Source organism: Rutilus rutilus, assembly GCF_951802725.1.
Source record: "Rutilus rutilus genome assembly, chromosome: 4".
NCBI classification, from domain to species: Eukaryota; Metazoa; Chordata; class Actinopteri; order Cypriniformes; family Leuciscidae; genus Rutilus; species Rutilus rutilus.
This window is the reverse complement of record NC_140212.1, coordinates 18,057,471-18,072,201: the sequence shown is the minus strand read 5'-3', so window position 1 is coordinate 18,072,201 and position 14,731 is coordinate 18,057,471. Positions and strand designations below refer to the sequence as shown.

At 40.9% G+C, this 14,731-nt stretch overlaps 1 protein-coding gene across 50 annotated transcripts in view; it reads left to right on the top strand.

Moving 5' to 3' along the window:
• Positions 1-14,731, top strand: part of celf2 (cugbp, Elav-like family member 2) — a 140,782-nt gene that overhangs the window by 55,837 nt on the left and 70,214 nt on the right. For 10 of the 50 annotated variants that reach the window (XM_084407811.1, XM_084407803.1, XM_084407799.1 and 7 more), the window contains exon 1: positions 6,824-7,155. The exons of 38 other annotated variants lie outside the window; for them this stretch is intronic. In XM_084407811.1, coding sequence (XP_084263937.1) covers positions 7,079-7,155 — 77 coding nt within the window. In that variant the 5' untranslated portion in view covers positions 6,824-7,078. Of the gene's footprint in view, positions 1-6,758; positions 7,156-14,731 lie in introns of those variants that run through there. 2 more of the 50 variants (XM_084407802.1, XM_084407804.1) reach the window with 2 other exon arrangements.

The window sequence follows — 14,731 nt, the reverse complement described above, 5'->3', positions numbered from 1 at the left end:
TGAAACGTTTCTTTTATTCAGTCTCAAAACCTGATAAACTGCCAGCCTAGACATCATGTTTGGACAAAAACCTGAAGAGCTGCCTGTTTAGACAGCATTTTCAGTTATCATAGTCATGTTTAAATTTATGATGTTGTGTAGGTAGGCAGCCCACTAGGTTATCAAGTGGAGCTTGTATGAGTTTGACTTTAGCTGACAAAGCTATAAATGATGTGTTTCGTACAGGAAATTTAAGGGTTAAGCAATCACGGATAACACCAGGTCGGTTCTTAACGGACTGTCATAAAAGCTTCCACTTTCTTCCTAAAACCACTCGTACAGCACTGCCGACTTTCCGCTACAAACATTGGAGTTTGTACTCAGCAATTAGTGGCTTGGAAAGCCTTTCATTATGGTAAAACAAGGCGATGGCGGTTGTGTCTGTGTGTGGCTGTGGCGACAGCCTGCTGTCACTGTGCATTCTGGGATATGTGTGCGAGCGTGTTGCAGAAATGGGTGGTTTTGTGTTGTAGGAGAATGACCTGTCCCAAGGTGCCCAGCGTCGAGCTGTGGCTCAGCGAAGCTGCTCGAGTTTCAAATGAAAATAAATGAGAAGCAGTGACCAGCGCTCTCAGGGTCCCGCTTTAATGAGGGAAACGGGGGGAGGGATGTTGAAACAAAGGAACGGGGGGAGATGGATAGAGAAAGGAAAGGAGAAAAAGGCTCTTTAATGAATGTAGGACTTGGAGAGAAATGGCAAATTTATTTAAACTCCAATTTTGCTACACAAGACCTGTTCAATTAAACCAGTAAGGTTCACTGCACTGGGCAACAATCCCTCCGAGGTTGGCATTCTGGGATAGCGGGAAGCAGAAACGGGCCTTTAGTTTGAATGTTAGATGGTTTTATGATTTAGGAGACAGATTTAGTTCTAGATCAATATGACAGAAATGAATATTAGGGGAGTCTAAAGCAATACGACATGCTGTTGATATCATGTGATGTCATAATAGCATTGCTGCTGGTTGCCATGGTGATAATGTAAACAACTGGGGTCGAGTTAATGTAGAAGATTAGCCAGGCTAGTGATCCCAGATTACAGTGACAGGCTTACATGCACTCTCTAGCAAACCACAATACTCAAGTGGATGATAGTTACAGTCAAATGTGTCATTAAACCACATGTGTTGTTATTCAGATAGGTAGTTAGAAACATGTTGACAGTTCAAATGCATTGTTGACTCAAGATTCTCTCCATAATATTGTACCAATGCAAAGACTTCCATTGAACACAAAAGGCTTTCAAGCTCCAATGCAGAATCTAAAAACAATTGTGTACTATACACTATTGTGCATTAATTCATATAATTATTCAATGATAATCTTCCCCTCTCATAATCTTTTAACCGTTGCGACCAAATCATTGAGACACTGAGTTAAACTCGATAACTGGATTATTCAAATTCATAAACAATTCATTCAGACATATTTTGTGAACCGAATCAAGCCTTAAGCCATCTTAACGTGTAATATCTCTGACATTCGCGCATGGTTGTCGCAGTTGGTCCCCTAGTGGTAGTCTCACAGAACTTTCAAATTGGTCGTGAAGTAGCTTTTACTCTTCACTTATTCACCATGATAAAATAAATGTCAAAATCACAAGAAAAGCATATTAGGATTTCTAAGTCTAATCAATGTAATTGTTATGTAAAGGGATTATTTTGGACAATTTTAATGGAATAGTGTAGAGTGGTAATTCTCACTTTGTCATTTCAATTAGAATTCTTTGCATCTGGTCTAGAACTTTCACGCAGTTCCTGTGATATGACTTCCGGTCTGTCATTTGTCTGATATAGTGAAATGGAAGCTTTAGAGACAATTAAAACATCACTAATTCATTAGGTCATGTGTGTATACAGTATATGTCTGTGTGTGCTGATCTGATATGACCTGACCCAAAATATCTGTATAGTAGCCTATGAATTAGACCGTAACTGAGAGTATGCATATGTATGTGTGTGCTCTCACCCAAATGAGCACGCTCACTGCTTTACATAATCCATGAGTTAATCAAATATTCATGAGACCAAACAGACTCTTCTGACATACTGCTGGCAGCCCTTATGTCCATCTACGTGCATGTATGTACACGGCTAAAATGCTAGGGCTGACGTATATATTGTGCAACAAATGCATCATACGGTATAGATTTTGTTACCGCAATATATCTACATTTCTGTCACCAAGCAGGACCGCAGGATAGATGTTTACGGTTGTCAAGCAATGCGCAGTTTTCTGCATGAATTCGACTGATATGTGGTGTGCATATACTGGATATAAATATGGCTCATCCAATTTGAATTATACGTGTTTTTTTTTTGTTTTTTTTTTACTACCGAGCTGATTATGTGATGTAAACATCAAAATATAGTTTACAGTGTTTTGAGGTCATAACATACCGTGGTATTGTGCAAGGGACCATATGAAAATAAGTATTTATTGATCTGTAGTCTGCCCCTGTAATCGTAAGTTGTGTGAAAAAGTTGTTGCTGCCTCTAGGTTTCTTTTCAGTTAATTGGATTTAAAGGTAAATTTTTGCAAAAATGTTGCTAGAATCACGTTTTTACAATCGGGCTATGCTGACTTCTACCGTTTTGAGTCTTTTGTTTTTTAGAGGTGCTGTAAGGGATGTTAGCAGTTATTAGGCTTAGTCGTTCCATTCTAAAAACTCAGCGAAAAAAACAGCGATGGAGAAGGAGAGCATTTGTCATTTTAAGTTGCTCACAAGAACCTCCCTTTGTGGCTGCTATGCTTCCTCGATTTTCTTAAGACCTCCCCTAATACATGGAGTATTTTATCCCGCCCCATATCTGCCATCGTTAGCCTGTCCTCCTTCGTCTTATTCTCCATCTAACTACCTTCCCTGCCCCCACCCCTCTCTCTCTCTCTCTCTCTCTCTCTCTCTCTCTCTCTCTCTCTCTCTCTCTCTCTCTGTGCGGTTTGAACTCCTGGTGTACTATTTTTGTCTCAGTGTATTGCAGCCTGCCGGGCTCTCTCTTTCTCTCTTGTCTCCTTGCTCTCCTCCTACATGGTCAATCAATACGTGTTATAGGCCAGCTGGGTCCAGACCCAAGAGGGAGAGGCATAGAGAAAGAGAGAAAGAAGGTGAGAGAGAGAGAGAGAGAGAGAGAGAGAGAACACAAAGAACAAGGACCCCAAGAAAATCAGGCAGAAGAGGGGCGTAACTAGGATGCGAGGACATTGGGAGCTCAGGCCTGGGCCTTTATGCCAAAGTAATGACATATTTTCTAGAGGTTATCAATATAATTCACCAGATTAACTACACAATATTTCAACCATCACTTATGTGAAGCTACGTGTGACTGACGATTCAAAGATTTAGCAAAATCGTCAGACAGCGGCTGCCAGAAATGTGACGCATAACTTATCCCTGAAATCGTAGGGAAATGATGGGTGAATAAGAATGGTGTAGAAGCCCCTAAACCTTGTTGTATGCCCATAATTGACATTAACTGTAAACATATCCCTCAAATCTGATTGGTTGATTGGAATGTTGTTCCAGGGTCGACAGGGATGTTGGACTACCGTATAGTTTCACCTCACTTAATCCTCCGGCGTGTAGTTTTAGCAGGAAAAATTCAGGTTATTCATATTGCCGCTTTATGTGTGTGTTCGCAATGGTCTACTGTCATTAAAATAACCGCTGGCAACTCTCTACTCACAGTAATGCGAGGCAACAGTAATGCAGTAAACAGGTTGACGGCAATAGAAAATATTCAGGCTATAACCCTGAAACCCCTGGGGAGGAGGTGAGGAAAAGAAGAAAAAAAATGACAAAAAAAAAAACAGAAAGAGGTAAAAGGGTAACAATAACAACCGCTGGAGGAAGAACAGGGAAACCTTTGACCTGAGAGTGTGAGAGAGAGAGCGCGACAGCGAGAAAGAAAGAAACCCCAAATGAAAGACGTCTTGTGGCTAAATTCCATTATCTTCTGCAAGAGAGAATTATATCAGCCCTTAAGTGCTTTCATCAGACTTCTTAACCCCAAGAGAAGGACACAGAAGAGGAAGCCGGAAAGATTGAAGGATGTTCAGGGAGCGACATGAAGGTCTGTGGTGTGTTAATGTTCCGAGCTGCTAAAGCCGCCTAATACCACACGCAAATTGTCCCTACAACCTGCCAGATATCAGGAAAATGGATGCCCTGAGAAATCTCTTCTATCCTTGTTGCCCCTTTTCCACGTACAGTGTGCCAGAGCCTGATACAGAACTGTTCAGTGTTTTTCCACAGCAGAAAAGTCGGTTCTGGAGTGGAAAAATTGGCTCTGCATTTGCCCCTAAATCCTGCTGGGTTTTAGGTCCTTAAAACTTGTAAGGCTAGTAAACAAGGTTACACTTTGTTTTACGGTGTAATATTAACCACATGTACTTACTGTAGTGTTAGGATTAGGGTTTGGTTTGGAGTTGCATGTAATTATGCATAAATCAAAGTTATCGCTATAGCAACTGTAACAATGACACAGTTAAATAAAGTTACCGTAAACCGTGCATGTTTACTTGTGAGCAGGTTATGTATAGTAATGTAGTTACACTGTAGATGATTTGCTATCAAATTCAAATTCAAAATTGCTTTATTGGCATGACTGTACATAATACAATATGCTATCTCAGTGTTTTTATTTTATTTATTTTTTTAATATCCTTCATTGAATTCACTCATTTTTTATTTCAATGAACTTAAACATTTTTAGGCAACCAGGTAACTTACTTTTTTAAGTTAAACAATATTTTTTAACAGTGTTTTAGCTCTCAAGTCAGTTTGGGAGTTTAATTGAAAAAAGACATCACACAAAATTACAAGTAAGATGTTTGTATTCTTTGTTAGCATTGTGTTTGTAGCCTTTCCTTCATGTTCACCCCTATTTCTGTCCTCTAAGCTTTGGGTTCACCGCTGAATTTCTCTCCGAATAGAAGCCCATTTAGTGAATTTATCATCTTCATAACATGCGTAACCGCAGTGCCGAGCATCCGTAAATTGCTTCTTTATTGCACAATCCATTATAATGTATATTTGCTCAAGATAGTAGATATTGCATTGTGTGAGAACAGAGTAATGTTTATAAACCTTTCCAGAACTCACAATGCATTTCTCTCTCTCTCTCTCTCTCTCTCTCTCTCTCTCTCTCTCTCTCTCTCTCTCTCTCTCTCTCTTTCTCTCTCTCTCTCTCTCTCTCTCTCTCTCCCCACCACCACCAAAATGTATTTTGTTTTGTATGTAATTGATGCACAAATTGATATTTTAGGTCAGTGAGAAGTATTAGTTTGTGTTTGTGGTTTTAGGCCTTTATATATTGACTCGAATAATGTCGGAATTATTGTATATTACCTACTTTATTTATTTCGTATTTTATGAGTCACCTCTGCTTGACTGTCCAAGCTGGAGGCGGCATTCACAAGTGTTTCTTAGAGGGAAAGATGACCCCACCGGCTTGTATATTATAATAATTTGTGTAAAATCATTACAGAAATCGTAGCCTATGTCTAAACTGTCTCTAAGGATCTGGCTCTAGGGTTAGTTTCGTCTTCTGTTTTCTCATGAATGTTACCGTAAGAAGGAAATATTGATTGTGCATCCTTGCATGCACAAACACCACCCTTGAACACATGCAAATACTAGCACTTTGTTTGGCTACAGGTCATAACAGAGCACAACACATGTTTTGTTTATCACAATTTGCCGAATCTGTTTTCTTCTGGTTTAATGTGGCCATTTGTTGCTGGTTATGGCACTTAAATGCTGCGCAACTGCTTTTTAATGACAGCTGAAATCCTTCATTGCACTTGGTCTATAAGGACAGGCATGGTCCATTATGGCTTTTTGTTTTTGTTCCGAAGCTTTTGGCTGTAATATGTTGTTACAGACGACAAACTGCAAGACAAGGCACTTTTTTAATGGTTGCTAATTTAGGCCGCATATCTAAAGATCTTCTTATTTTATGTTGTCATGTTCTACAGAATGCAAGGCACAACATCTTCTTCTTCCCCGTGCATCATTTGTGTGTATATATACGCATTAAGCATGAGTGTTTCCCATGACCTAGTTCCTGCACGTGCTCTGTAGAGCTGCAGCTCGAGACCCCCTTCCCCTGGGGGCATGCAAGGGGAAAACAAAAAAGAAAATGTACTCTTTCTTACGCATGAAAGGATGAGCACTGTAAAATGGTGATGTGCCTCGAATTGAATTCTTTGTTCGATGCAGTAAATATTCTGATGCAATAAATCTTTAAATAAAGGTGTGTTTATTATCTCTTAATCTAAATTTGGTTAGTCTATATGTCTTAGTTTGCACCCAAAGATGAAAAATACTGGGTTGTTTGTTTCATCTGTGGAACACAAAAGAAGACAGTTATTTTGTGATGGCTACAATGAAAATGAAATGGGACTGGAGATGTTGAACTTAAAAAAAAAGAAAAGAGAATGCATCTGTATGCGCCATATTTGAATGCATGTGAATTGTATTGCCCTGTTGTGAAAGGCAATGTTTTCAGCAGATTCATATGGACCAGTTTTGTGTTTTTGGTCCATTTTGGAGCTTGACAGCTCCAGTCCCCGTCTACTTCCATTGTATGGATAGGAGCTGCGTGAACATTCTTAAGAATATCTATTTTTGTGGTCCCTAAAATGAAAGTCAGTCATACGGGTTTAGATACTTTCATTAAGTCATTCTTTAATATAGAACAGACCGGTTGATATGGCTCAGAGATGCATTGGTTAAAAACTCGCTGCAGCGCGAGCAGCCACGCCTCTCCCCTCCCGGTGCTCTACGCTCCGGAACGATAGTTGTCTGAATTGAAGGGATTTCTTTTTGTTAAAGGGATTGTTGAGGAAAAACAGTCTGATGGGTGAGAGGAAAAGAATGTGACAAGCGCAGTTAGTGTGTGTGTGTGTGTGTGCCCAGCAGTGCCGCTCGCGCTGCTGCACCTGTCCCTCTCTGTCTCGCGCGCCCAAACTCGGCAGGCAGCTCGCGCGGAGGGCGGGCGTTATCCAGTCCGCGGCGCACAACACGGTCAGCCTGAACATGACTTCGTCCTACAATCTGGATTTTCTACCCGAGATGATGGTGGAGGGACGATTGTTGAGCGCCGGAGAGAGGATGTAAGCGTTTAGCTGTTTATCTCTTTGCTTCTTCAGCTCTCTTCTGTCATCTTGTTCGGCGAGAGCGTGTTGACAAATAGGGCACGCGGTAGTGTGTTTGCGCCTCGCGCTGTGTTATCAGCGATCAGATAACGGGGCTGATGGTGCTAATGTTTTTTTTTTTTTTTTTTTTTTGCTTTTAACTGCATTCATTGTGCCAGTGCTCAAACGCCTCGGGGAAATAAACACGTTGGATTGAGTGCTCCGTAATCGGACAGTCCGAATCGTCTCAGAGTTTTGTTATGTTACGTAGACTGATTTGCAGTGCATGAGTGAAATTGTAGCAATGAATATTTTGTGTAACTCCTTGCGAGAATATGTAGTTATATGTAACGGTCCACTGCATGATATCACATCTGATTATTAGAATTAGAATAGTGCATGGCATGCATTAGGCTAAAGAACTTGGGTTACTTTGATACTCGGTACACTGAGCATTTGTGGCTTTGGGGTGAACTCAATTATAGGACAATTTCAGTTGATTTGCTTGGTCATTTAAGGCTCATTCATATTTTATCAACATCAACATTAGGCTACTGAAACGCGTCTGTTGCACGTGCACGCGCATCCACAATGGATTTGATGTTGTTGTGTGATATAGCCTATGGGGTTCAAAAGTAGGCTATGGGAACATTAACCCTCCGATGACTGGTGTCCAAGACATTTTTAACCATTCGGGGTGTGATGTTACATCCAAACCCTTTGACACTTTCCCAACCACTGACCCCCCCCCCCCCCCCCCCCCCCCCCCATTCTATTATATTCTGTTCTAATGGGCATATGCATCTTTTATCTGATATTATCAGATATATAATTTTAGTGCAAAAAATTGTGTATGGTAGGCCTATTAATTTGTTTAAAGGAAACATTTGTAGTCTATAGTTTTTACCGCCTTTATAATTTAATACTTCACGCATCAGAGCGTTAAATAGCAGAAGAATTGCCTTAAATTGAACGCATATGATCCGCAGCGCAGTGTCAGCTCGTGCATGAGCAAGAGACATGTGACTGAAATGGCTCGAGCTCAGTGTTGAAAACATGCGCCGCTCCGTCTCTGTTTTTAAACCATCGGAATGCGCAATGACTTACTCCCCTTCTCTTTCCCCCCTCTGTCTCTCTCTCTCTATCTGGGTTGTTTCAAATTTGATTTGTTACGTGGCATGTGTTGCCGAAATCAGTTTAGAGCGCGCGCAGGACACGTAATTCACTTAAAGTGCAGTGTTGCGGGGCGCGAGGGATAGTTTGATGCCGCGCGAGCACTTCACAGACGCTGCCGCTGTCCCACTTACGTCCGCTCGTCTTTTTCCCAACGGTTGATGAGCGCTTGTTTTGTTGTGAGAATTTCACCGCGTTCCCTCTTTTTCTCTCTTTTTACTCCACAGTTTCCTCCCTATTCACATCTTCCAGCTATTTACAGTTGATATAGTGTGTGACAGTCTGTTATTTGTTTATCTTTAATTGGAGACAGAACCGAACGTGCTCATAAGTTCGCTAAGTTAGAGAAAATGCCCTCGAAATGATAAATAATTCATGAAGAGACTAAATAATGACTTCACTCTCCTGTAAATATGCCAAAATATGTAGGCCTACTGAGTTTGGGGTGGGGGTTAGTTTGTTGTAATTATTTTAATTTAAAGACAAAACGAAACCAATATTGATCCCTTTATACTTTCAACGTTCTTAGTCTTATTGTGAAATAGTTCCTGTTATTTTAAAGGGAGGGAAAGTAAAAAATGTGATAGGGTTGCCTGGTCTGTGCAATAAAAGTAGCCCAATGGCCTGTCAAAAGTAGCCCAATGCGATTTTTTCCGTCTAAATTCTAAATTTGTACAAAAAATTCTGGTTTTAGACTTATAATTTGTGACCGGTATTTTGTTTTGCTCTATCTTCTGCGCTTTCCGTGTTCATCAATATGTCAGAGGTCACTCTTCGGCCAGTAGCCAGTGATAAAGTTATAAATATGGATATTTTTCTTACAAAATCCCCCTGGAGCTGTATGTATTACTTTTATGATGGATGGATGCACTTTATTGGGGTTTTAAAATCCTAGTTACCATTCACTCCTCCCATTATAAAGCTTGGAAGAGCCAGGATATTTTTTAATATAACTCCGATTGTGTTTGGCTGAAAGAGGAAAGACATATACACCTAGGATGGCTTGAGGGCGAGTAAATTATGGGATAATTTTCATTTTTGGATGAACTAACCCTTTAATGACGCTACAAGCTCCACCCCAAATACTGCATGCTGGGGGTTCTCAACCAGGGGGGTCGGGCCCAATAAGTCTTAAAATGATTTAAATTGAGTTAAATTAACCATTTTAATTAAAATGCTCAAAATAAAGATGTACAACATTAAACTGGCATCAAATTTTTGACATATCTAAATGCTATCTATGCTATCTAAATGTCTCCTATGAATTTTTCTGTTTGTGTACAGGCCTTTCTGTTGTGTTCAGCTCCCAGGTTTATTCTTTTGTATTCTTGCTCCCCCCATATGCCTCTTTTCTCACATCAAGACTTGTAGGTGAATTCGCTGATAGGTGAGTTCACCATAAGCACGGACTTGCACTTCTGTGACAAGGTGTTGCTATCAGTCTCCCATTACACACACTCATAAAAAGGTGGACGGGCAGCATCCAGCTGGCCCGTGTTCCAGCGAGTGAATACTTGCTAATCTCTCTCTTCACTACGTGATAAGCCGCTCACCTCTCTGCCAGAGAAACATTACACACACACGCACTCGAGTGAGAATATAAAACACCTGTCCTTTAAATCCCCAACCGCGCAGTCTACATTTCTGCCTGTCGTAAGCCACTTCAGCTGCCAACTTTGTTGTTGATTCTGGATTCTGGATTCTGGCTTTTTGCTTTGCAGTAAAGTGAAGTCATTTGACAGGCTAACTTAATTTTAGATCTTAGAACTCTCCAGCAGATCCTCCGGGACACAAAGAAGCTCTTATTGTGTGTGCGGGACGAGAGAGAGGGGCTGATCAGTGTTCCAGTGTTGGGTTCACTGAACTTGTTTTCCATCCCACCGGAGGTTGGGTTGGAGGATCGGTGGGAGGATCGGTGTTGGCGATATGGAGGAATATGCTTTGGCAAATATGATGCAAATTGAAGCAAATATCTGAAAAGAACTCGATTTTTATTTATTTTTTTTACATTTCTTGCTCATGCAAAACTCACGCCACAACTTTATATTGCACAATAGCAATTTTATACCACACAATTGACTATTTATTATTTTAATCTTTATCTTACAATTGCTTTTTTTGGCAGAAACAGGCTTCCATATAGGCTTTTCCAAGAATGAAAAAGAAAATACACAAATAAGCAAAAAAAGAAGTCTGTCAAGTTAATGTAAGTTATAATTTAGTTTTTTTTTTTAAGTTTTTTTTTTATGTGGGAAAATTACATCGCTAGTAGTTGATTTGATTTATGAAACGCAAGTTGTTTGGCAAGATTGAGTTTGTTTTTTAATTTAGTTTTTTTCCCCCTACTTCAGCAGATAAACTTTCCTACAACTTTCCACAATAATGTTCACAGACACAAACTTTGGGAAGTCTGTACCCTTTGACCCATGACCTGTTTAAATGGTTCCTCACATCTGCTGTTAACATAGAGCACGAGACATAAACTGAAGGGAAGGAATACAGGAAAGAGAGAGGGAGGGTAGAGATGCCTCCAGCGCTTACAGAGAGCAGTTTCATTCCTGAAATTGCTGGAAGATAAAGGGATGATTAACGAGTGTGAGGAGCTGTGGCACACAACCAGCCAACCTTAAAGTCATCATGTAATCAAAATTGACCCTGTTTACTTTCTTAATACACGTTCCTGGTCTTATTGTGCACGATTCACCGGTGCATGTTATTAATACATTTGTCTATATTAATAACTTCTTCCTTAAATGGCTGATGTCCCAGTCAAATCCACCTCAAAAGTGGATGCCAGTAGCATTGTTAGGCAGGGAGTAGCCCTGCGTGTCCAGAAAGTCAATGCGTGTGTATACGTTGAAAGGATTTCACAGAGACTGACTCTTTCGAACTCAAGGCCAATGTTTTCCTTTCAGCACTGTAAAGTTGCAATGTTTTTCACGGTCAGATATTCATTTGTATGGGCGAGAGATACCACATCCCTCATGCCTGCATTTTGCCGGCCCATATGTGTGAAAGTGAAGGACAAAGACATTATAGCCTTTAACGTATCATCGAATCCACTTGTCGGAGAAAGTGTTATCAGCAGTATTAACTGATAACTGAAAACACGGAAAGCCTGGAAATTCCGTCAATTGCGGGGAAACGTTTGCTCACAAATGACGGACATTTCCGAGAGTTAACAAAACTTAAAGTTGGGAAATGCATTCGCATCCCTTTTAAATATATGTTATTGCATTTGTATTAATTTTGCTATTCAATGCATGGTTATGTAGGCTAGTTTTATTTTATGATTTGCCTTTTAACTTTGCTTTTTAAGACCGGTTTAGGACAGATCTGCAACCCACCAACACTTACAGTATTTAGAGGACTAATTTTTTTTTCTACCTGGTCGCTATACCTTATTTCTCTCGTTTACTCAGTGTTTTCATCTTAAGCACACTCCACACTCTGATTTTACTGAGAGACAAGCATCACATCTCTCTTTCTGTGTATGGTCACGCATGTACTCGTGATGATGGCTTTCACTCGTTGAAAAGCTGACTGCAGTCAAGGCAGAAGTGTTTGTCTAAGAGTTCTTTGATGAACAACATTCTCCCCTGTGGCCTTGGAACCATAGAAATCTCTCGCTTCCTAACACACTCTCTCTCACACACACACAAAATGGAAACAGACGTGTTTATTGGCCTTTCAAAAAAAGATTTCTTTCTTTCTTTCAGTTGCTTTAGAGACCTGAAATGTTATTTTTTTTTGGTCAATTCAATTTCAGTCGTTCTGCCGAGTCAGTTCAAATCTCTGCTATTTGATCATGTACTGTATTCTGCATTTTTGCTTTTATAAGCAGAAAGTTCTGACTTTGATATTGAAATATTATTTAATTACATTTATTACAATTATTTATTAATAATACATGCATAATCCAGTCTTTTCAATAGGGATCCGCATGATAGTGCGATAGTAAGTGAACGTAATAAGCATGAACAGACACGAGCGATGCCTTAAAACATGCGCTTGCTTAGTCTAAATAGCTAGAGGGTGTTGTTAGGCATTACACAAAGGGGTAAAATCATTCCTGATTTATTTCATACATAATAATTATTTTAAATGGGAAATGTATAGCAAATACTTTCAAGCACTGTTAGTGTTACAGTCGATAAATCAAAGATTCAGAACGCATTACTTATTTAATGTTGATTTGGCGGCTCAAATTATCTACAATTTGGACTCGCTTGTGTGCGCTGATTTCTTTTGCATTGAATCGTTCTTTTGTTTTCCCTCTCGATTGTTCTCTTTCCCAATTTCCCCCCTCCTCTTTCTCTCTGTTAGTGATGTGAGATCCCTGTCCAATATTTATTCACTCCATCTGCGTGGCTGCATTTGCCAAAGTCAAGGCTTACCTCAATGAGTCTCCACGGACCGTTTCCCTCTGTCTTTCCCTGCCTTTCCCTCTCTTTCTTTTTCTTGCTCATTCTGCCGCTTCATTCCCTTTGTCTTTTTCTGTCCTCACTTACTCTCTAACGTTCCATAATGTCTGCATCCTCTCTCTGCTTCCTTTCATACCCATGTTGTCATGTCTTCTCTCTCTCTCTCGTGCTCTCTCTCTCAAATGTTTTACTTGTTTGATTGGGCTCTTCAGAAGGAGAGCTCATTATTTGCAGCTAGAGGGAGCGGAATGCGGGATTATGGGAAACATTTGAGGACTTATTTCTGCTGCCTGTTTAAAAGGCAGCCATCACTGCGCTAAAAGTCACACAAATACATTTACACACACACAGACAAGTACTCAACTACCTGGCAGCCCCTCAGCAAAAGCCTTCCAGCTCGACTCTTGTGTTCTAACACACTAATCCACGCCTCACACCTGTGTGTTAATGTGCGTGGGTTTGTTGGTGTCCAATCCCTGTATGTGGATTTGTCCTGTTTCTCATCAATAGTATGCTAATAGCCTAGACGGCACACCCAGATGGGAACACAAGAACTTCAATCTGGCTGGCTTTACACAGTTTTACGAAGTCTGAACGAACAGTTTTGGGACACTTCGTTGGCCAATGTCCGGCTGTTGTTCAGCATCTGTCGGCCCTTTTTTTGCAGTATTTTCTGCACCGTTGGCAGTAGTTGTACCAACGGCTTTTCGGCCGATTGAGGATGTTCAATGAGATCACTCTGATTGGCTGTTCAGCCAACGCATTCTCATCCTAGGGCGTCATATACTGGCGCTTTTGACATTTCGTCTACATCGAACGCACATGGCACCCTTTAGCGTCAATATGACACGCACAGAGCTTTGTTCGGTTATGGGTAGGTTTAGGTCTGGGGTAGGGTTAGGGTTAGACCGCTGGCCCATATCTATCTGCGTCTCATATTGACACTAAAGGGTGCCATGTGCGTTCGATGTAGACGAAATGTCAAAAGCGTCAGTATATGACGCCTTGGGATGAGAACGGGCTGGTTCAGCTTAGCAGAGCAGTGTACAAAAAATAGAATGCAAGTGGCAAAAGCAAGCAAATGGCAAAGTCAAGAGGGCACTCATGCTGCTTTGTTTTTTTGATTTGTATATCCACAGTCCTATCTCTTCCGGTGAATGATGAATACAGACTAGTGCCACCTACTGGTATGGAGAGTGTTTCTTGTTATTCCGGCACAGATGAACATACTAGTTGGCAGCAGTCTTTGTGGTGTGTTCAAGCTCAACCTTTTGGTCTCGGCGCAGACTACCACAATCACAGATTTTGTCTCAGCTGGTTCTGTGATGTCGGTTTAGTATGTCTGGGCCTTTAGTTGGAATGATTCAAACTTGAGTCTTTTTGAACAATTTGTATGAGTCACTTGTTTGTGAATTGGGCTACACTGGTTGCTGCGCGACATGACAAAAGAGCAGTACTGTTGAGATTTCCCTGTAGATGAGGATACCTAGCAAGACACTGTATAAAGCAGGGGTGTCCAGTCCTGCTCCTGGAGGGCCAATGTCCTGCAGAGTTTAGATCCAGCCTGCTTCAACACACCTGCCTATAGTGATCCTGAAGACCTTTATTAGCTGGTTCAGGTGTTTAATTGGGGTTGGAGCGGGAAAGTGGCCCACCAGGAGCAGGATTGGACACCCTAGGCATGAATGGAAAGCTATGGTGTGCAAGTAACATTAAAGAGTGTTTCTTTGTTAGTCACTTTGCAAGTCAATCAGTAGGCCTCTTTTAGTGCCTGGTTAGAATAAGTCCGGTAGCTCAATTCCAATGGCCGTGTGAGACTTTTATGCTAATGAAGCTCAATATTCATGCATCGTTTTTCAAGTCCCATCACTGGGACCTCCAGCACGCCTTTGCACTTCCCCATAACCACATCAGGCCATCAACCTTGGCTGCCGCAAAGCCCCCGTACCCTTCAGCCA